The sequence below is a fragment of the Mobula birostris genome, chromosome 15, assembly GCF_030028105.1.
Source record: "Mobula birostris isolate sMobBir1 chromosome 15, sMobBir1.hap1, whole genome shotgun sequence".
In the NCBI taxonomy this organism is placed as follows: Eukaryota; Metazoa; Chordata; class Chondrichthyes; order Myliobatiformes; family Myliobatidae; genus Mobula; species Mobula birostris.
Genome location: NC_092384.1, coordinates 84,061,192 through 84,085,096, shown reverse-complemented (window position 1 = coordinate 84,085,096; position 23,905 = coordinate 84,061,192). Strand labels below are relative to the sequence as shown.

At 49.2% G+C, this 23,905-nt stretch overlaps 1 protein-coding gene across 1 annotated transcript in view; it reads left to right on the top strand.

Moving 5' to 3' along the window:
* The first annotated feature begins 10,901 nt into the window (after nucleotides 1-10,901).
* slc7a10a (solute carrier family 7 member 10a) overlaps nucleotides 10,902-23,905 on the top strand; it is a 55,752-nt gene continuing 42,748 nt past the window's right edge. The window contains exons 1-3 of the mRNA XM_072280030.1: nucleotides 10,902-12,195; nucleotides 19,964-20,168; nucleotides 22,552-22,703. Coding sequence (XP_072136131.1) covers nucleotides 11,982-12,195; nucleotides 19,964-20,168; nucleotides 22,552-22,703 — 571 coding nt within the window. The 5' untranslated portion in view covers nucleotides 10,902-11,981. The remainder of the gene's footprint in view (nucleotides 12,196-19,963; nucleotides 20,169-22,551; nucleotides 22,704-23,905) is intronic.

Genomic DNA, 23,905 nt, shown 5'->3' with positions numbered 1-23,905 from the left:
GTGAACTTGGCCTTTTCTCCTTGGTGCGACGGAGGATGAGGTGACCTGATAGAGGTGTATAAGATGATGAGAGGTACTGATCAGGTGGATAGTCAGAGGCTTTTTCCCAGGGCTGAAATGGCTAACACAAGAGGGCACAGTTTTAAGGTGCTTGGAAGTAGGTATAGAGGAGATGTCAGGGGTAAGTGTTTTTTACGCAGAGAGTGGTGAGTGCGTGGAATGGTAGTTTTGGCAGTTGGTCTGTGCAATCAAGTCAATCAAGATTTGAATAGCTCAGCAGAAAGCTGTTGATTAGACAATCGAGATTTGAATAGCTCAGACTCAGCAGAAAGCAGCTGATTGGGCAGTGGAGGTCAGGTGACCAAGCAGTTTGAAAAGCTCAAACAAATAAATAGAGGGGTAGCTCAAGCGGAGCGGCCAGTGGATGAGTGGGCCAGTGAAGGAGTGGAGCTTTGACGAGAAGAGGCGGAGGATGAACTTGCTCCCAGTTAGTCTTTACATGCCTCCTGAGACAGTGATGTGCCTCTCATGTGAGATGTGACAATCTTGGGGGAATTCCCCTCTCCCGCAGAGTCACATCTGCCAGAAGTGCATACGGCTGGGCGATCTGGAAGACCGTGTAAGGAATCTGGAGCAGCAGCTGGATGACCTTCGACTCATAAGGGAGAATGAGGCAGTCATAGATGAGAGCTACAGGGAGGTAGTCACACCTAGGCTGTCGGAAGCAGGTTGTTGGGTGACAGTCAGAGGGGGGAAAGCGAAGGTGAGCAGACAGGTAGTGCAGAGCACCCCTGTAGCCATTCCCCTGCATAATAAGTTTACCATCCTGGATACTGTTGGCGGGGACGACCGACCAGGGGTGAGCCACGGTGGCAGGGCCTCTGGCACTGAGTCTGACCCTGTGGTGCAGAAGGGTGGAACGAAGAGGAGGAGGGCTGTCATCATTGGAGACTCTATAGTCAGGGGAACACTCACAACACACTGGAGGAACTCAGAAGAACACTTCTTTCCGGCCCAAAATGTTGACCGATCTTTTCCATGGATGCTGCTCAACCTGCTGAGTTCCTCCAGCGTGTTGTGAGTGTTGCTTTGACCCCAGCATCTGCAGATTATTTTGTGTTTACTATAGTCAGGGGAGCAGACAGGAGATTTTGTGGACATGAAAAGGCCACCCGCATGGTTTGTTGCCTCCTGGGTGCCAGGGTCTGGGATGTCTCTGACCGGGTGTACGACATCTTGATATGAGAGAGAATTATCTTCTTTATGTCTTTTTAGTTGCCTTCTGTTGACATTTAAAAGCTTCCTAATCCTTGAACTTCCCACTAATTTTCGCTCTATTATATGCCTCTCTTTGGCTTTTATGTTGGCTTTGACCTCCCTTTAGAATACTCCTTCCTCTTTGGGATGTATATATCGTGTGCCTTCCAAATTGCTTCCAGAAATTCCAGTCATTGCTGCTGTGCTGTCACCCCTGCCAGTGGTCTTTTCCAGTCAATTCTGGCCAGCTCACCTGCAGATTTTCCCCATCTCTCAAGCCTCTGTAATTCCCTTCACTCCACTGTAATACTGATACATCTAGCTTTAGCTTCTCCTTCTCAAATGTCAGGGTGAATTCAATTATATTATGATCACTAACCCCTAAAGATTCTTTTACCTTAAGCTCTCTAATCAATCTCGGTTCATTACACAACACCCAATCCAGAATAGCCGATCCCCAAGTGGGCTCAACCATGAACTGCTCTAAGAAGCCATCTCGTAGGCATTCTAGAAATTCTCCATTTTGGAATTCTGCACCAACCTGATTTTCCCAATCTACCTGCATACTGAAATCCTCCATGACTATTGTAACACTGCCCTTTTGGCATGTATTTTCTATCTCCCATTGTAACGCAGACTCACCACATCTTTACTACTGTTTGGGGTTCTGTGTGTAATTCACATCAGGGTCTTTCTACCCTTACTGTTCCTTAGCTCTATCCATGATTCAACACCTAACCCTATGTCACCTCTTTCTACAGATTTTTTCTTTTTAAATCTTTTTATTGAATTAGTACACAAAAAGTAAAACATATAGCAACCAATACATTGTTAGGATATAAAAATTCAAGTAGTATTAATACAAAAAAAATGCAAACAACGTAAGTTAATTATCGAATAAAAAGGTAATATAATTGTACACTAATTTTCCATATATACCAGTAGAACGAGAAAAAAAACCCCAAAAACTAAAACCACCGTGCAACTAACCTGCAAAGCAAAGCAATGGGCTGACGAGGTAAATAGTAAACTTGAACAAATTAAACAATCACGTCCTCAAACCGACCTCCGCTAATAACAGATAAAGTCCACGAAGGGAATGTATGTATGCTCAGAGAGAAAAAAAAGTTACATTAAATGAAAATATTGAATAAAAGATCTCCAGGTCGGTTCAAATTAACTGAAGTATCATAAAGATTACTTCTGATTTTTTCCACATTTAGACACATTATTGCTTGAGAGAACCAAAAAAAACGTAGTTGGGGTATTAATCTCCTTCCAATGTTGTAAAATACATCCTTTTGCCATTAAAGTAAGAAATACAATCATTCTACGCGCTGAGGGAGGTAAATTACTAGAAGTTTTAGGTAATCCAAAGATAGCAGTAACAGGATGGGGAGAAATATCACTATTCAAATCCTTTGAGATAATATTAAAAATGTCTTTCCAAAAAGTTTCCAGAGTAGGACAAGACCAAAACATGTGGGTCAAGGAAGCTATCTCCCCATGTCATCTGTCACAAAGAGGGTTAATATGAGAGTAAAAACGAGCTAATTTATCTTTAGACATATGTGCTCTATGGACAACTTTAAATTGAATTAAGGAGTGTTTGGAACAGATAGATATATTAACAAGTTGTAAAATATGAGCCCAGTCATCCGCCGGGATAGTCAGGCCCAATTCCTTTTCCCAGTCAGACCTAATCTTATCGAATAGAGCTTTCATAAATATCATGATAGTATTGTAAATAGTAGCCGTTACACCTTTCTGACAGGGCTTGAGGTTAATGATAGCGTCTAAAATGTTTGTAGGGGGTAACACCAGAAAGGAATTTAGGTATGGTATTTAGGAAATTTCTAACCTGCAAATATCAAAAAAAAAAATGTGTTCTTGGTAAATTATATTTGCTGAATAACTGTTCAAAAGACATACGGGACCCATCTGAAGATAAGTCCAAAAACCGTGATATACCATTAGTCTTCCAAATTTGAAAGGTACGGTCCGTAGAGGAGGAGGGAAAAAAATATATTGCCAATAATAGGAATCGCTAGCCCAAATTGATTAAGATCAAAAAATTTTCGGAATTGAAACCAGATACATAAGGTATGTTTAACTATTGGTTTGCAAACCTGCTTATAGCGTTTCAAATCGGAAGGAAGAGAAGATCCTAATATAGACCTCTTTCTAAAGATGTAATTTCATTTTTTATCAACAGAGCCACACCACCCTCTCTGCCTGCCTACCTGTCCTTTCGATACAATGTGTATCCTTGAATATTAAGCTCCAGCTATGATCTTCTTTCAGTCGTGATTCCGTGATGCCTACATCTTACTTGCTAATCTGTAACTGTTCATTGACTTTATTCCGTATACTGCGTGTATTCAAATGTAAAACCTTTAGTCCTGAATTCACCTTTTTCTATCTTGTCTGCCTTTTACATTGCAACTCATCCTGTTGACTGTAATTTTGCCCTGTCATCACCCTCTCCTTACCAGGAGTCTCACTACACAATACCTCTGTTTGTAACTCAACTACCTCATCTTCAGCACGATCACTCCGGTTCCCATCCCCCTGCCAAATTGGATTAAACCCACCCGAACAACTCTAGCCAACCTCCCTCCAAAGATACTGGACCTCCTCGAGTTCAGGTGTAACCATCCCTTTTGTGTAGTCAAACCATCCCCGGCAGAGATCCCAATGATCTATAAGGTCTGCACACCATCCCAGATTTCAAAGCTAAGGTCAGTGCTGCTGCCAGCATCGCTGCCTCTCTTCCAGATGAGCTATATCTTTCCCAGGCTTGGTTCGATGTCGTCAACACTGAGTCCCTGAGGAGAGATGCTGAAGCGAACTGTACCGTGGTCATCTCTGAGGCTGAGGTACGCAGGTGTTTCCAACGTGTGGACAGTCGCAAGGCTGCGGGACCGGATGGCATCCCAGGGCAAGTACTCAGGATGTGCGCCACACACTGGCAGGTGTGTTTACAGACATTTTCAATCTCTCCCTCTCCCAGTGTAGAGTGCCCTCCTGCTTCAAATTATCCAGCATTGTCCAGTACCTAAAAAGACCAAGGTAACATGCCTGAACGACTAGCGTCCTGTCGCACTCACCTCAATAATAAGCAAATGCTTTGAGAGGCTGGTCAAGGATTACATCTGCAGCTTGCTACCACGCAAAATGGACCCCCTACAATTCACCTACAGACACAACCGATCGACAGATGACGCAATAGCCACAGCTCTACATACCGTCCTTACACATCTGGAGAAGGATGCTTATGTGAGAATGCTGTTCTTGGACTGAGTAGTAGTAGGCAGCCTTTGATCACGGGATCATGAACTTGTGCCTCTGGTGGACGGTGTCCTCTCCAGGACGCACGCCTGTGCGGGAAGTTTTGCAGAGCTGGCTGCTGCCCAGTCAGTGGGTTCCCCCTCTCCACATCACTGATGTAGTCCACCTGATATTCTTGGACTACAGTTCAGCATTCAACACCATAATTCCCTGCAGGCTTGACATGAAGCTCAGTGACCCTGGCCTCCATCCTGCCTTGTGCAGCTGGAATCTGGACTTCCTGTCAGATCGCCATCAGGTGGTAAGAGTGGGCTCCCTCACCTCCGACCCTCAACTCAGGAGCCCCTCAGGGCTGTGTCCTAAGCCCTCTCCTTTACTCCCTGTATACACATGACTGTGTCGCACCCACAGCTCCAATCTGCTAATTAAATTTGCTGATGATAGTACATTGATTGGCCTCATCTCAAATAATAATGAAGCAGTCTACAGAGAAGAAGACATCACCCTGACACAGTGGTGTCAAGAAAACAACCTCTCCCTTAATGTCGCAAAAACAAAGGAACTGGTTCTGGATTACCGGAGGAATAGAGACAGGCTAACCCCTATTGACATCAGTGGAACTGGGGTTGAGAGGGTGAACAGCTTTAAGTTCCATGGCATACACTGAGAACCTCACATAGTCTGTACATATCGGCTGTGTGGTGGGAAAAAAAGCACAACAGCACCTCTTATGCCTCAGATGAAGTTTGGTATGGGCCCCCAAATCCTAAGAACTTTCTATAGGGGAACAATTGAGAGCATCCTGACTGGCTGCAACACTGCCTGCTATGGGAACTGTACTTCCCTCAATCGCAGGACTCTGCAGAGAGTGGTGCGGACAGCCCAGCACATCTGTAGATGTGAACTTCCCACTATTCAGAACATTTACAGAGACAGGTGCGTAAAAAGGGCCCAAGGGATCACTGGGGACCCGAGTCACCCCAGCTACAAACTCTTCCAGCTGCTACCACCGGGAAACTGTACCATGGCATAAAAGCCAGGACCAACAGGCGCCGGGACAGCTTCTTCCACCAGGCTGTCAGGCTGATTAACTCACGCTGATACAATTGAATGTGTATGCTATATTGGCCATCCTATTGTACCTGCTGTTTAATACAAATTACTATAAATTGCACATTTAGATGGAGACATAACATAAAGACTTTTACTCCTCACGTATGTGAAGGATGTAAGAAATAAAGTCAATTCAATTCAAATCTGAACCCCTGCCCTCTGCACCAGTTCCTCAGCCAGCATTCATCTGCCAAATCATTCAATTCTCACCCTCACTAGCATGTGGCCCTGACTGCAATCCAGAGATTACTATCCTGGTGGTCCTGTTTCTCAGCTTTCTACTGAGTTCCTTTAAACCTCTCATCAGGACCTCCTCACCTTGTCTACCTATGTCATTCATGCCAATATATAGCAAGACTTTTGGCTGTTCACCATCGCCCTTGAGAACGCCATGGACCTGATCCGAGACATCCCTGACCCTGGCACCAGAGAGGCAACACAATATCTATCGAGCCACAGAACCTCGTCTCTGTTCCTCTGATCAAGGAACGTCCTATCAACACTGCAGTCCTCTTCACCTCTCTGTTCTTCTGACCACCAGACTCAGTATCAGGCCGGTCACTGTGACTCCCCCCTACTAGATTGTCCCTCCCAATAGTATCCAATAATATTATTGAGGGCAATGGCCACAGGTGTACTCTGCGCTGGCTGTGCATTTCCTCTCCTGACAGACACCCAGTTACCTGTCTCCTTCAATCTAGGGGTGACTACCTCCCCGTAGCTCCTGTCTATCATTTCCTCATTCTCCTGTATGAGTCGAAGGTCATCAAACTGCAGCTTTAGTTCCTTACTACGTTCTCTCAGGACCTGTAGCTCGATATACCTGGTGTAGATGTATTTATCTGGGAGACTGGAGGCCTTCCCATGTCCCATGTACAGTACAAAACTTTGCCCCTGGGGCCATTTTCAGGAAACCATGCACTATCTTGGCAATAGAGGAGGCCATGGGCCAACATGATTTTAAGTTTCCTGGCCCCCACCACTTTATTTTCACCATGGATATCCAGTCCCTATATACTTCCATCCCCCATCAGGAAGGTCTCGAAGCTCTCCGCTCCTTTTTGGATTCCAGACCTAACCAGTTCCCCTCTACCACCACTCTGCTCCGTCTAGCGGAATTAGTCCTTACTCTTAATAATTTCTCCTTTGGCTCCTCCCTCTTCCTCCAAACCAAAGGTGTAGCCATGGGCACCCGTATGGGTCCCAGCTATGCCTGCCTTTTAGTTGACTTCGTGGAACAATCCATGTTCCAAACCTATTCTGGTATCTGTCCCCCTCTTTTCCTTCGCTACATCAATGACTGCATTGGCACTGCTTCCTGCACGCATGCTGAGCTCATTGACTTCATTAACTTTGCCTCCAACTTTCACCCTGCCCTCAAGTTTACCTGGTCCATTTCTGACACCTCCCTCCCCTTTCTAGATCTTTCTGTCTCTATCTCTGGAGACAGCTCATCTGCTGATGTCTACTATAAGCCTACTGACTCTCACAGCTATCTGGACTGTTCCTCTTCTCACCCCGTCTCTTGCAAAAATGCCATCCCCTTCTCGCAATTCCTCCGTCTCCGCCGCATCTACTCTCAGGATGAGGCTTTTCATTCCAGGACGAGGGAGATGTCCTTTTTTAAAGAAAGGGGTTTCCCTTCCTCCACCATCAGCCATGCTCTCAAACGCATCTCCCCCATTTCACGCACATCTGCTCTCACTCCATCCTCCCGCCACCCTACTAGGAATAGAGTTCCCCTGGTCCTCACCTACCACCCCCACCAGCCTCCGGGTCCAACATATAATTCTCCATAACTTCCGCCACCTCCAACGGGATCCCACCACTAAGCACATCTTTCCCTCCCCCCCCCCCCGCTTTCCGCAGGGATCGCTCCCTACGCAACTCCCTTGTCCATTCATCCCCCCCATCCCTCCCCACTGATCTCCCTCCTGGCACTTATCCTTGTAAGCGGAACAAGTGTTACACATGCTCTTACACTTCCTCCCTTACCACCATTCAGCGCCCCACACAGTCCTTCCAGGTGAGGCGACACTTCACCTGTGAGTCAGCTGGGGTGATATCCTGCGCCCGGTGCTCCCAATGTGGCCTTCTATATATTGGCAAGTACCGACGTAGACTGGGAGATCGTTTTGCTGAACACCTACACTCTGTCCACCAGAGAAAGCAGGATCTCCCAGTGGCCACACATTTTAATTCCACGTCCTATTCCCATTCTGATATGTCTATCCACGGCCTCCTCTACTGTAAAGATGAAGCCACACTCAGGTTGGAGGAACAACACCTTATATTCCGTCTGGGTAGCCTCCAACCTGATGGCATGAACATTGACTTCTCTAACTTCTGCTAATGCCCCACCTCCCCCTCGTACCCCATCCGTTATTTATTTATTTCTTTATATACACACATTCTTTTTTTTCTCTCTCCCTCTCTCTCTCCTTTTTCTCCCCTCTGTCCCTCTGACTATACCCCTTGCCCATCCTCTGAGTCCCCCCCCCACCCCCTTTTCTTTCTCCCTGGGCCTCCTGTCCCATGATCCTCTCATATCCCCTTTGCCAATCACCTGTCCAGCTCTTGGCTCCATCCCTCCCCCTCCTGTCTTCTCCTATCATTTTGGATCTCCCCCTCCCCCTCTCAAATCCCTTACTCACTCTTCCTTCAGTTAGTCCTGACGAAGGGTCTCGGCCTGAAACGTCGACTGTACCTCTTCCTAGAGATGCTGCCTGGCCTGCTGCATTCACCAGCAACTTTGATGTGTGTTGCTTGAATTTCCAGCATCTGCAGAATTCCTGTTGTTAACTTATCTAACTTAATGTTTTTCAAAAGCTCCAGCACATCCTCTTTCTTAATACCTATATGCTCAAGTGTTTCAGTCCGCTGTAAATCATCTCCACAGTTGCCAATGTCCTTTTCCCTGGCGAATACTGATGAATACTGAAGCAAAGTATTCATTAAGTACCTCCGCTACCTCCTCCGACTCCATGCACAAGTTTCCAATATCGCTCCTGATCGGTCCAATTCTCACCTGGCTCATCCTCTTGCTCTTCATATACTTGTGGGGTAGCACCTCTGGTGGGGAAACATGTCGCGTCCTTTTCAGGGCAGTTAGTCCACCTTTGGTCGCCATCTGGCATTCAGCTCTCACCTGTGGCTCCCCGTAGCTGTTTGCATGCGATAGCAGCCACACCCCGGGGAACGGCTTCGACAAGCCGGCTAAACCAGGTGAGGGTAGCCGACGGATCTCAAACCCTCGGTGAGATAGGGAGACGTCAATGATGGACGAACAACAACATACACTTGTAGAATGCCTTGTGGTTTTCCTTAATCCTGCACACCAAGGGCTTCTAGCTCTCCTAATTTTATTCTTGAGCTCCTTGCTGACACTCCTGTAATTTTCTAGAGCTCTTAACAGTACCCAGTTTCTTAAACTTTTCATAAGCTTTTCATTTCTTTTTAACTAGATTTTCTACATCGTTTGTACACCATGGTTCTTTTACCCTACCACCCTTTCCTTGCCTCAATGGAACATACCTATGCAGAATGCTATGCAAATGTTCCCTGGACATTTGCTACATTTCTGCCATGCATTTCCCTGAGAACATCTGCTCCCAAGTTTCTGACTAATAGCATCATATTTCCCCCTACCCCAATTAAATGTTTTCCCAAATTGTCTTTTCCTATCCCTCTGCAGGAGATAGAGTTGTGATCATTATCTCCAAAATGCTCTCCCACTGAGATACCCAACACCTGACCAGGTTCATTTCCCAATACCAGATCAAGTACAGCCTCTCCTCTAGGTGGTTTATCTACATATTGTGTCAGGAAACCTTCCTGAACACACCTAACAAACTCCACCCCTTCCAAATGCCTTGCTCTAAGGAGATGCCAGTCACTATTAGGAAAGGTAAAATCACCCATCACAACAACCCTATTATTATTGCACCTCTTCAGAATCTGCCTCCCTATCTGCTCCTCGATGTCTCTGTTAAAAACACCCAGTAGAGTTATTGCCCCTTCCTGTTTCTGACTTCCACTCACACTGACTTAGAAGATAATCCCTCCATGACTTCCCCCTTTTCTGCAGACATGACACTATCCCTAATTAGCAATGCCTCGCCGCCCCCCCCCCCACCTCTTTTGCCTCCCTCCCTGTCCTTTTTGAAACAACTAAAACCTGGCACATTCAGCAGTCATTCCTGCCATTGAGACATCCAAGTCTCTGTAATGGCCACAATGTCATAGTGTCACATATTGATCCACGCTCTACGTTCATCCGCCCTGTTTCTGATACTCCTTGCATTAAGATAGACACATCTCAAGCCATCTGGCTGAATGCATCTTTGTTCATAAACTCCCTACAAGCTCTCTCTGCTCATGCACCAACCACCCCATCCTCTGCCTCTTCACTTCAGTTCCCACCCCCCTGCAAATATTGTTTATCCTCTCCCCAATAGCATTAGCAAACCTCCCTCCCAGGATATTGGGTTCCCCACCAGTTCAGGTGCAACCTGTCCCACTTGTACAGGTCACTCCTTCCCCAGCGAAGGTTCCAATGATCCAAGAACTTGAAACCTTCTCCCCTGTCCCATCTGCTCAGCTACTCATTCATCTGTACTATCTTCCTGTTCTGACCTTCCCTAGCTCGTAGCACCAGTAGTAATGCAAAGATTGCCACCTTGGAAGTCCTGCTCTTCAACCTACTTCCTACCTCCCAAAACTTACTGTGCAGGACCTCTACCCCTCTCCTGCCTATGTCATTGGTACCAACATGTACCACGACCTCCATCTACTCACCCTCCCCTTCAAGAATATTCTGCAACCACTCAGAGACATCCTGGACCCTAGTACCCAAGAGACAACTGTCAGTACCTCCAGTTGAACTTTGTCTTTTTGTGCGTTTTTCCCCAGCTGTCAGTCTGTGGTTTTGTATTGCCATGTGCTCCTGCTCTACTCCGGCCCCTGTATTACTGAGTACTCCGTCTCTCACCTGTTTCTCATTACCTGTATTGCTGCCACCTGTGTCTCATTGTGCTCCACCTATCACCTGCCTCTCTGTTTACTGCTCAGTGTATTTCAGTCCTGTGTTCTCACCTATTTGTTACCAGATTGTGCCAGTGAATTTCCTGAGTCTTTCCAGCATTCGTATCTGTACTCTGTCCATCTGAATATCAACTCTGCCTGTTTCTGGATTCTGGTTTTTGGATTTCTCTGAATGTTTTGATCTCTGCCTGAACTTTGCTGCTGACTTTGTTTGCACCTTGGAATTTGTTACTCAATTAATATCCCTGTGTGCACAGTACTGGGTCTGTGATTGGATCCCTTCTCCAGTGCCCTGGTGTCTCTTTTGCTGCCACAGAATCTCCTAACTGTTCCCCTAACTACTGAATCCACCTGACTTCACCCTGCCTTCTGAGGCTCAGTGCCGACCACAGTGCTATTGGTCTGGCGGCTGCTGCTGCCTTTCCCAGATAGATCATCCCCCTCAGCAGTATCCAAAGGGGTAAACCTGTTGCTGAGGGGAATGGCCACAGGAGACCCTGCATTGACTTCTTTTTCCCTTTACCTCTCAGTGTTCACCCATCTACTCCCCGAATTCTGCACTCAGGGTGTAACTACCTACTCAAAAGTCATATCTGTCAAGTGCTCTGCCTCCCGGATGATCCTAAGTTCATCCAACTCCAGCTGCAGCTCCTTAATGTGGTCTTTCATGTCTGGAGGTGGCTACACTTCCTGAGAGTGTAGTCATCAGGGAGACTATCGGGTTCCATGAGTTCCCACATCCTACAGGAGGAGCATACCACTGCCATCCTGCCTGCCTGCCTGCACTGTACTAGGGGCACCCAAGACCAAATCAGCAATGACGAAAGGAAAAACCTACCCTTCTTACCTGTTTCTTTGGTCTCAGCCTCTTCTCGTTGAAGCTTCTTGAGTCAAGGACTCTGACTGTAGCTCCCACTCAGTCGATGGCCGCTCCGCTAGACCCCGTCTGTCTCTTTGGCTAAAAAGAATAACTCCCACGCAAGGAGAAAGAACTCAGCGTTTGGTGGTTCTCCGCCTGCCTTCCTGCCGCCGATGCCTCTGACCACTGAGATTTCCCGGGAGAAACCATTTCGTATCCTTCTCGGAGTCAAAACAAAGTGGAAATCCTCCCGGTCCATTTCAAAGCTTCCAGGGTTGGGAGCAGTGACTGAAGAGAGTTGCCGAGTTAACCAGTCGTTGCCGAGACGGCTGAGTTCCCGAACAAGGACACCGCAGTGGTGACCTGTGTCTGTCAGTTACAACTTTCCCACAGGGAGGTACTGAAGGAGCGTTGCGCTATGCGAGGGGCGGCACGGAGGGAGCGCCGCGTCGTGGGAGGGGCGGATCTGAGGGAGCGCCGCACCGTCAGAGGGTTAAGAGGGACGCAGGGATTGGGAGTTGGCGCCGGGGTGGAGTCAGTCGGCAGCAGAATGCGGGCGCGGACGGGCATCCCCGAGAGAGTGGCCCTCAAGAAGGAGATCGGACTCCCCAGCGCCTGTGCCATCATTGTGGGTGAGTACCTCCCCGCTCCCCCAACCCGTTCCAAAGCCCACACCAAACTTCAATCCTTGCGGGGGAGGGCAGATCGCTCGGGCTCTGGGTTGCGATGGTATCTCCCCCTACCCACGCTCCTTCCGACTGGGAGAGAGTTGTAACGGGGGGTGGGGGTAGTCGGGTCCCGAGCACAGAACTCAGTGATAGGCAGGTCACTGAGGGAGGGGCAGGTCAGGACAGCTATGGGCTCAACTTTTGTCTTTTGCCTGTTGCATGTCTTCCAACTTAACCAGGGCCATGACTGGAGAGTTTAACACGGGCCAGATATTCCCACACGTTCTTTGGGCGGAGATCCGCCTCACACCCATTTATTCCATCAAATCCCGTCACACCCCCCCCCCCGGGGTCTCAGAGAGCGAAGCTCCCTCCACACCGTCCCATCACACACTCCCGGGGCCAGACACCGAGTGAAGCTCCCTCCACACCGTCCCATCACACACTCCCGGGGTCAGACACAGAGTGAAGCTCCCTCCACACCGTCCCATCACACACTCCCGGGCCAGGCACAGAGTGAAGCTCCCTCCACACCGTCCCATCACACACTCCCGGGGTCAGACACCGAGTGAAGCTCCCTCCACACCGTCCCATCACACACTCCCGGGGTCAGACACCGAGTGAAGCTCCCTCCACACCGTCCCATCACACACTCCCGGGCCAGGCACAGAGTGAAGCTCCCTCCACACCGTCCCATCACACACTCCCGGGGTCAGACACAGAGTGAAGCTCTACACCATGCCATCACGTACTCCCAGTATTTTACAGATTGGCGCTCCCTCTTCACCGGGGGTTCCTAACCCGGAGTCCATGGACTCCTCGGTTAATGGTAGGGGTCCGTGGCATAAAAAAAAGTTGGGAAACCTCACTCTACATTTCCTGTCTACCTGCTGTCACCCTTCTGGAGATACCTATCACTTCCAGACTCCACAGCCAGTGGAATTCCTACACCTTCCCTTCTATGAAACCCACAACAGCCGCACCTCCTGTTCCCTGTCCACTCCTCCATCTCCAGATCACCAGCCTCTCCCCTTTTATTCCCTGAATTCTCCTTCCCTCCCCACCAGCCGAGGATTTCTGGTTTCACTTTTCCAATGCAAGGGAGGTTGTTTGTTGGAAATATGGACTTGGTTCTGGTTGTTAGTTTGAATTGCACCGTAATATAAAAGCGAGAATTTGGTGTGGGGCTTTATAAGGCATTGATCAGACTTGGAGTATTATGAGCAGTTTTGGGTCACCGATCTATAAAAGGTGTGCTGGCATTGGAGAGGGTCCAGGGGAGGTTCACCAGAGTGATTCCAGGAATAGAAGGAGCTGTTTTATGGAACTGGGCCTATACTCACAGGAGTTTAGAAGAATGAGGGGGGATTTCATTGAAACGTATCAAATATCGAAAGGCCTTGATAGAGTGGATGTGGAAAGGATGTGGGGAGCAAAGGACATGCCCTCAGAATAGAGGGACGTCCTTTTAGAATGGAGATGAGGAAATTCTTCAACTAGACGGTGGTAAATCTGTGGAATTCATTTCCATAGGTGAAGTCATTAGGTAAATTTAAAGCGGAGGTCACTAGGTTCTTGTTTAGTCAGGATGTCAAAGGTTACTGCATAAGGCCGGAGAATGGGGTTGACAGGGAGAATAAATCAGCCATGATGGAATGGCAGAGCTGACTCGATGGGCCGAATAGCCTCATGGTTTTATGGTAATGTTCAGTAGGAGGTGAGGTGAAGCGGGTGATGTGATTCCAGGTCTGTGGAAGGTGACTATCCCCTGCTGGCAGCGAGTGTCCACAGAAACTGGGGGTACATAGCAGGAGGAGTTTACTGTGCTACATTACCAGGCAGAATCTGTCAGGGGCCACCCTGCTAAACTAAAAGAGGAAGTACAAAGGCACAGTAGCATAAAACTTAGTGCAACACTCTTAGAGCTCGGCATCGGAGTTCAGAGTTCAATTCTGGTGTCCTCTGCAAGAAAGTTTGTACGTTCTCGTGAGCTGTTAGGGTTTTCTCCAGATGCTCTGGTCCCTCCCACAGACCAAAGACGTACTGGTTGGTAGGTTAATTGGTCATTATAAATTGTCCCGTGATTAGGTTAGTGTCTAATAGGTGGTTGATAGGCGGAGCAGCTGTTTGGGCTGGAATGGCCGCTGTATCTCCAATAAATAAAAAGGCAAAACCTTGGGCAACTGTTGGTGACTGTGGGGTGTGAGAAGGAAAATTAGTCTCCACAGGATAAGAGCAGGGAAGAGACCAGCGGTGTTGGAGAGTGACACAGCCCTGGGAGTAGGTAGTTCCCTACCAGGGATTTACAGGAATTGACTGGACCATCGCCTGGGTCTGAACTGAAACTTTGCAATTTTCTCTGGGATGTTTAGACTGGAAAATTGTGAAGTCCCTGCAGGTTAAGCAGATGAGTAAACCGAGCAAATGTAAACAAGCAGGTTCCGTCCAAGGTTCTCAGAGACTGGAAGTAAGCACCAAGGGACCAAACTCAATAAACGATTTGGTTCATGAGAGGCAATGTATTTGTGAAGGACAGTTCCCCGTGAACCTGGGTGAAAAGTTTTGAAGAGCTCACCTGGGTGTTGGACAAGTGATGTCCATGGATATTAATTGTAAAAGGCAGGAGGTGAGATCCATTATGGTCGCAGAGCTCTTTGCTGACTGGCAGGAGAGAGAGGAGTCCTGTGCAGTAAGGCTGAGATCCTTATCAACCTCATTCTGATGCCTGGACCCCTCTTTCCCTCCCTTTCAAGAAGGGAACCAGGAACAATCCTGGAATCTATGTATCAGTCAATGGTAGCGAGGATACTGGAGAGAACTCTTAAGGATAAGATTTATGAGTACTTGGAAAACCATGGTCTAATTAGGGAGAGCCAGTGACTTTGTTTTGGGGCAAGCCATCTTTTACCAACTTGATTAGTTTTTTGATGAGATGATGAGGGTGATTGATGAAGGTAGAGCTGTGGATGTCGTCTACAAGGATTTTAGTAAGCTGTTTGACAAAGTCCCTCATGGGAGACTCATCCAGAAGATTAAGGTGCGTGGGATCCGTGGTGAATTGGCCGTTTGGATTCAGTACTGGCTTGCCCATAGAAGACTGGGTAGTGGTTGAAGGGACGTTTTTGTCCAATTAGTGGTGTTCAGCAGGGACTCCTACTGTCTGTATGTAAATTACCTGGATGAAAATGTAGGTGGGTGGATTAGTAAATCTGCAGATGATATGGAGATTGGTGTTGTGGATAGTGTGGAAGCCTGTGAGTGGGTGGATTAGTAAGTTTGCAGATGATATGGAGATTGGTGTTGTGGATAGTGTGGAAGCCTGTGAGTGGGTGGATTAGTAAGTTTGCAGATGATATGGAGATTGGTGTTGTGGATAGTGTGGAAGCCTGTGGGTGGGTGGATTAGTAAATTTGCAGATGATATGGAGATTGGTGTTGTGGATAGTGTGGAAGCCTGTGAGTGGGTGGATTAGTAAGTTTGCAGATGATATGGAGATTGGTGTTGTGGATAGTGTAGAAGCCTGTGGGTGGGTGGATTAGTAAATTTGCAGATGATATGGAGATTGGTGTTGTGGATAGTGTGGAAGGCTGTGGGTGGGTGGATTAGTAAGTTTGCAGATGATATGGAGATTGGTGTTGTGGATAGTGTGGAAGGCTGTGGGTGGGTGGATTAGTAAGTTTGCAGATGATATGGAGATTGGTGTTGTGGATAGTGTGGAAGGCTGTGGGTGGGTGGATTAGTAAGTTTGCAGATGATATGGAGATTGGTGTTGTGGATAGTGTGGAAGGCTGTGGGTGGGTGGATTAGTAAGTTTGCAGATGATATGGAGATTGGTGCTATGGATAGTGTGGAAGCCTGTGGGTGGGTGGATTAGTAAATTTGCAGATGATATGGAGATTGGTGTTGTGGATAGTGTGGAAGGCTGTGGGTGGGTGGATTAGTAAGTCTGCAGATGATATGAAGATTGGTGTTGTGGATAGTGTAGAAGGCTGGCAAAGATTACAATGAGATATAGATCAGTTGCAGATATGGGCTGAGAGATGGCAGATGGAGTTTAACCCATCCAGATGTGGTGTTGAACCTTGGATGGTCAAATGTAAAGAGACCATATCTTTTTCCCAGGGTTGCAATGTCTAATACCAGAGGGCATACATTTAAGGTGAGCGGGGGCAGGTTCAAAGGATATGTGAGGGGCAAGTTTTTTTACACTGAGAGTTGTGGGAGCCTGGAGTGGTGGCAGAGGCAGATGCATTAGAGACTCTTAAAGGCATTTAGATAGACATGTGAATGTGAGGAAAAGGGAAGGATATGGACATTGTGTAGGCAGACGAGATCAGTTTGCCATTTGATTACTAATTTAGTTTGGCACAACATTGTGGGCCAAAGCCCTGTTCCTTGCTGTATTGTTTTATTTTTCCCAAGTCTGCAGGTCTCCTGTGTTTGGCAACCTCACAAGTAGCGGGAGGTGTGGGGCATGGAGGGGTCACGAGACATGAGTCCAGGAGTAGCTGCTGTCTTTGTTTATGAACGACAGGAGGTGGATCAGTGATTGTGCCCAGTCAACCAGTGCAGGCAGGGAGTGAGCAGTGAGGTTGGAGGTACAAGGAGATGGCAGAGGGTAAAACCTGTAAGTTACAGGCGTTAACAGGCCCTATGGCCCAACACATCCATGCCTGCTATTGACCCCAATCACACTAATCTCATTTACCCAGACTGGTTTATAGCCTTCTCTTTCATTATGATTCAAACGTTTGTCTGGAAACTTTTTCAATGTGTCCCCACCACACCCTCAGGTAGTGTCTTCCAGTGTCTAACCCTCTGTCTGAAACAATTCTCTCTCAGATCCCCTCTAAATTGCTACCTCTCATCTCGTACCCGTGCCCTCTTGCCTTGGACATCCTCACCAAAGAGAAAGGATTCTCACACCTGCCCTTCCTAACCCCCTCTGTAATTTTGCTTCACCCCTCCGCTCCAGAATAAAGTTCTGTTCTATGACTCTAAGAACACAGTTACTTGACAGTGACGCCAAGCCCCCGGTCACACACAACTCTGGCAGCAACACCCTCCGCCTCCTGTGATGGAGTTCACTTTGAATTCATTTTTCTGATTCCCCCAGGATGATTAAACCAGATTAAACCTTTTGGACCAAATTAAAATTCACCGTGTGGGAGAGTCTGGGCACAGTTTGGGAAGTTTGTGGGTGGCATGGTAGAGTGTAACACTGTCATAGTGTCAGTGATCTGGATTAAATTCCTACTGTTTTCGGTAAGGACCTCTCCATGACCATGTGTTTCCTGTAGGGGCTCCACTTTCCTCCCATGATCCAAAGACGTACTGGTTACTACATTAATTGTTCAGATAGGTGTCACTGAGTGATGTGCGTTCATTGGGTCAGAAGCTGTATCTCCAAATAAATTTGTCAAAAAGCACACTGGTCCAGGTTGAAACTCAGAAACATTTCAAGTAGGGATGGAAGGTTGGAGTTTTCAACTGTGGAAGGGCCACGCTCACGCATAGTCTTGTAGCAGTGTTTGGTTGAGCTTGGGTAATCAAAAATAATAGAGAGAGTGGGGAGAAGACCGATCATTTCTCAGTAGAACAGGGGAAGCTGAATGAATGGCCTCCTTGGCTTCACTAACTGTGCTGAAGGCCGGGACAAAGCCTGTGTCCGTACCGGGGGTGTGGGGGTTACGGCCCCCGTGTCTGTACCGGGGGTGTGGGGGTTACGGCCCCCGTGTCTGTACCGGGGGTGTGGGGGTTACGGCCCCCGTGTCTGTACCGGGGGTGTGGGGGTTACGGCCCCCGTGTCTGTACCGGGGGTGTGGGGGTTACGGCCCATGTGTCTGTACCGGGGGTGTGGGGGTTACGGGCCCCGTGTCTGTACCGGGGGTGTGGGGATCGCGGCCCCCGTGTCCGTACCGGTGGTGTGGGGGTTACGGCCCCCGTGTCCGTACTGGTAGTGTGGGGGTTACGGCCCCCGTGTCCGTACCGGGGGTGTGGGGGTTACGGCCCCCGTGTCCGTACCGGGGGTGTGGGGGTTACGGCCCCGTGTCCGTACTGGGGGTGTGGGGGTTACGGCCCCCGTGTCCGTACTGGGGGTGTGGGGGTTACGGCCCCGTGTCCGTACTGGTGGTGTGGGGGTTACGGCCCCCGTGTCCGTACTGGTGGTGTGGGGGTTACGGCCCCCGTGTCCGTACTGGTGGTGTGGGGGTTACGGCCCCCGTGTCTGTACTGGGGGTGTGGGGGTTACGGCCCCCGTGTCCGTACTGGGGGTGTGGGGGTTACGGCCCCCGTGTCCGTACTGGGGGTGTGGGGGATCGCGGCCCCCGTGTCCCTACTGGGGGTGTGGGGATCGCGGCCCCCGTGTCCGTACTGGGGGTGTGGGGATCGCGGCCCCCGTGTCCGTACTGGGGGTGTGGGGATCGCGGCCCCCGTGTCCGTACTGGGGGTGTGGGGGTTGCGGCCCCCGTGTCCGTACTGGGGGTGTGGGGGTTACGGCCCCCGTGTCCGTACTGGGGGTGTGGGGGTTACGGCCCCCATGTCCGTACTGGCGGTGTGGGGGTTAACGTGCTGCTGGTGTGAGGGTATATATGCTAGTGGTGTAGGGATGAACAGCCTCTTTTTCTGCATTGCTGGTGAGGAGATTAATATGCCTGTGGTATGAGAGTTAACAGCCCTTGCGTATAAACCAGTTGTATGGAGATTAACAGCCCCTGTGTCTATACATGTGGTGTGGGAGGTTAACACCCCTATGTCTGTACTGGTGGTGTGAGGATTAATGGGCCCTGTTTCTGTACTGGAGTTGTGAGTTTAATGTACTGGTGGTCTAGGGGTTACCACATTGATATGATAGGGGTTAACATGCCATTGTTGGGGTTAATGTGCCAGTGGTGTGGGGGTTAACGTGCCGGTGGTGTGGGGGTTAACGTGCCGGTGGTGTGGGGGTTAACGTGCTGGTGGTGTGGGGGTTAATGGCCCCTGTGGCTGTAGGGTATTTGTGACGAGTCTGGGGTCTGTGCCAGTGCCCCAGCCATCAGTATGCAGATCTGTGCTGCACGGTCCTGCACCGCCAGTGGCTCTGCACGTCTCCCAGCAACACGGCTCCCTTGCTCAATGGGGGCAGGCATGGGGAGGTGCTGAGGCCTCATCACCCCAGCCTGCTCCTTCAGTGACCAATCTCCGCCTCCCCCACCCGTATCTCGCGGCTCAGACGCAGACTGAGACCCTTCACAGTCCCCACTCACTGGTGTCTGCATTTCCTTCACATTGCTTGTCTCACCACCCCCCCCCCGCCTTCCCATTGCTCTCCTTCCATCCCCTGTATCAATCCCTCCCCCACCCCTCCCGTCTCCCATCTGCACCCACCCCACATTGGGAATCAAGAGCTCTGGGGAGAAGTCAGGAGCATGGGGCTGAGAAGGGTAATAAATCACCCGTAATGCAATGGCAGAGCAGATGTGATGGGCCAAATGGATTAATCCTGTTCCTATGTCGTTTGGAATGATAGGGTGCAAGGGTTGTCTATCTGTCAGGCTGCCTGCTGATTGGCTGAGAGACCGAGGAAGCTGGCCAATGGTGCGTGTTGAAAGATGTATATCATTGCACTGACTGAGGGTGGGTCAGTGTGTAAGGGGGCGTGAGGGAGGGTCCTCCATCACTGGTGGAGGGAAGGTCTGGGGTGTGAGGGTCTGAGTGTCCCACCAGCTTCTAACACCGGCTGCTCCACCCACAGGAAACATCATCGGATCAGGAATCTTCATCTCACCAAAGGGAGTGCTGGAACAGGCGGGCAGCGTGGGTCTGGCCCTTGTGGTCTGGACTCTGGCTGGTCTCGTCACCGTCGTTGGCTCCCTCTGCTATGCTGAGTTGGGAGTCACCATTCCCAAGTCCGGAGGGGACTACGCCTATGTGAAGGAGGTGTTCGGGGGCTTACCTGGGTAGGACAAGGGGTGCAGTGTTGGGGAGAGGGCTACCTACACCATGGAAAAAGATTCACTACGCTCTCATTCAATGATACAGCAGGGCTGGGGAGCCAAATGGCCTCAGACTTGTCCTTCTGATGTAGTTACCGTGGCTGCTGTGGACTTTGTGGACGGAACGGTGATTGGAAATTTGACGAGCTGGGGTGGAGGTGGGCCATGCCTTGGACTGGTCTGTGTAAACTCGGGAAAGCAGAGTTCTCGGAAAGGGTATGAAGCTTTAGCGAGGGTGCAGAGCAGATTTACCAGGGTGCTGTCTGGCTTAGAGAGCAGGTTTTATGAAGATAGATTGGGTGAGCTAGGGATTTTCTCTTTGCTGTGAAAGAGGAGGAGAGGTGACTGGATAGAGATGTGCAGGATGATGATGTGCAGTGGTAAGGATAGAGTGGGCAGTCAGAGACTTTTTCCCCAGGTGGATATACGAGGGAACATTAGTTTAAGGTGATTGGAGGAAAGCATAAGGGGTTGTCAGAGGCAGTTTTTTTTACAGAGTGGCGGGTGTGTGGAATACCCTGCTGGGTTGGTGGTAGAGGTAAACACATTCGGGACGTTTAGGTAGGTACATTGATGATGATAAAGTGAAGGGCTACAAGGGAGGGAAGGGTTAGATTAATCTTGGAATAGGTTCAAAGGTTGGAACAACATTGTGGGCCAAAGTGCTGTAATGTTCTGAGATCTGTGTAATGTTAAAAGTTGTTGAGATTGAGTCTGAGCTGCAGTGGGGAGGGGAGAGGGAGTTGGCACTCACAGATGCAATCACATGATCTTCACACCAGTCACATCTCCTCTGCACTCCCTCCATAACTCATCCTCCCTGATCCTTGACACTTTCCCTACCTTCACAGGAGGTGTATCCCCTTCCTCAACTCCATCCCAGAACCTCAACGGCCCTTCCGAGTGAGGTAGAGATTGACCGGAAACCGTCATCTGGTGCTCGCGGTGTGGCCTCCTCAACATCTGTGAGGCCAAGCATGGTCAGGATGGCCATTTCACAGAGTACCTACACTCAGTCCAAAGGTCATCCTGAACTCGCAGTGCCAGAGCACCCAATACTCCACAGCCCGCATCGCCAAACCGGCGTGTTACGGGATACGTATTGGACACTAGGTCACTCGGCCCCTTGGCCCTGCCCCACCGATCAGCACGGTGGTGGTTAGAGTCATAGAGTACTACAACATAGAAACAGGCCCTTTGGTCCATCTAGTCTGTGCTTAACTATTATCCACTTGGTCCCATTGACCTGGACCTAGACAATAGCCCTCCACACCCCTCGCATCCACGTACTTAACCAAACTTATCTTAAATGTTGAGATCAAACCTGCATCAACACATCCACCAGCAGCTCGTCCCACCCTCTGAGTGGAAATGTTGCCCCTCATGTTCCCCTTAAACATTTTAGCCTTTCACCCTTAACCCATGACCTCTAGTTGTAGTCTCACCCAACCTCAGTGGAAAAAGTCTACTTGCATTTACCTTATCTATATCCCACATAAATTGGTGTATGTCTATCAAATCTCCTCCCATTCTCCTACGCTCCAGGGAACAAAGTCCTAACCTACTCAAACCTTCCCTACATGTAAAGTCCTGGCAACCTCCTTATAAATTTTCTCTGCACTCTTTCAATCTTATTGATATCTTTCCTGTAGGTAGGTAACCAAAACTGCACACAATACCCCAAATTAGGCTTCATCAACATCTTATACTACTTCAGCTCAGACCTCAGCTCCTGTGCCAGTTACCCAGTGCATTTCAATTATTCAGCTACCACAACCCTTCGGGGCAGAGGAATCCCCAGCCCCGGAAACATCTCCACACCCACCTAGTTGCAGGGCAGTGGGTTCCGAGGAGATTTGACATTGGTCCCTTGGGGGTTTAGAATCTGCATGACTTCCACAATGTTTAGCTGTCGAGACTAGTAGTTGAATCATCAGGCTTTAGAACGGGTACCATGTGAAGTTCAGAGAGGTGGTTGCTGTACTTGCATTGTGAGGTCCTGTCAGAGTGTTGGAGCAGACGTTGGGCACGAGAGGTCTGGCCTTAACATATTCTCTCTGTAGGGGTCCCACATGGACTGGTCAGTGTGTCCATGTGTCTGGGCAGTGAGTGTGTTTGGACAGTAGATGTAGGTGTATGTCGGTACACAGGTCCCAACACTGCGTGTCTGGGCAGAGGGTATGTGTTCCCTGTACAGATGTCTCTCAAAGATTGGTAGGTGTCCGTGAGTCCATGGGGTTGGTGTGTTAGGGGAGGGGGAGTGTCTGGGTGGGTGGGGATGTGAGTTGGGGGGGGTGTCGATGTGTCTGGGTGATTGTGTGTTCCTCACCGTTCTCATTCTGTGCAGGTTTCTGGTGCTGTGGAGCGCACTGTTGGTGATCTACCCCACAACGCAGGCAGTGATGGCCCTGACCTTTGCCAGTTACGTGCTTCAGCCCGTCTTCCCAGAGTGTGTGCCACCTTACGTAGCCTCGAGGCTCCTGGCTGCCCTCTGCCTCAGTGAGTTTGACCTGACTGACAGTGGGATGGTGGCACTCTCCAGAATGAATACAGGCCCTTCAGCCCGTCCAGACCAGTCCTAATGGCCAGCTGGGACCTATGACCTTCGAAACTCTTCCAATCTATGTACCCGTCCAAGGGTCTTTTAAAAGTTGTTAGTGTATCTGGCAGCTCTGTCCGCAAAGACACCGCACTTTGAAAAAGGTGCCTTTTAAGTCCCTCAAATCGTTTTCTTCTCACTTTCAACCTGTGCCCTCTGGTTTTTGATTCACCAACCCTGGAGAAAGGCTGAGTGCATTCACCCTGTCTACGTTACTCATGGCTTGACACATCTCTCAGTCTCTTACACTCCAAGAAATAAAGTCTTAACCTATCCAACCTCAGTCCCTCAAATCCCAGTGGCATCCTTACTGCCCTCTCTCCAGATTAATAGCATCTTTCCCTACAGCAGGGTGACCTAAACTGAACACAATACTCCAAGTGCAGTTCCCTAGTGTCCTGTACAACCACACTGTGGCCTCCCAATTTGTATTCAGTGCCCTGACTTATGAGGGCCAGTGTGCCCCACCACCCTGTCCCTGTCTCCCTGTGATGCTACGAGAACCACATGCTTGTACTCCAAGGTCGCTCCATTCTACAACACTCCCCAGTGTTGTAACACTTGTAGAAATCCAACCTTGATTTGAATTCCACTAATCTGAATTGAACTCTGTTTGTCACTTCTCAGCCTCTTTACCCAACTGATCAAGATCCCCCTGTGATTTTGATAACCTTCATCACTGTCCACGATACCACCTGTTTACAAACTTACTAACCATGCCTGTGCATTCTTACACAAATCATTGATAATGATGACAGACAACAAAGAGCCCAGCTCCAGCCCTGGGGAATATCACTGGCCGCCAGTCTGAGAAAGAATCTTCCACCAACACCTTCTGCTTCCTGCCAATAAGCGGGTTGTGTATTCAATTAGCCAGCCCTCCCTGGATCCCATGTGATCTCACATTCCACGGCAGCTCAGCATGCAGAGTTTTGTCAATGTCCCAATGTCCAAGTAAAGCACATCTGTCACCCTGCCCCCATCAATGTTCTTGGTCACTTCATCAGACTTGGTGCTGAGCACTCCGAATCAAGCCACGTCTTTCATGCAGTACGTAATCCCTCAGAACCCTCTCCGGTAGCTACCCTTGTTCAGATCTTAG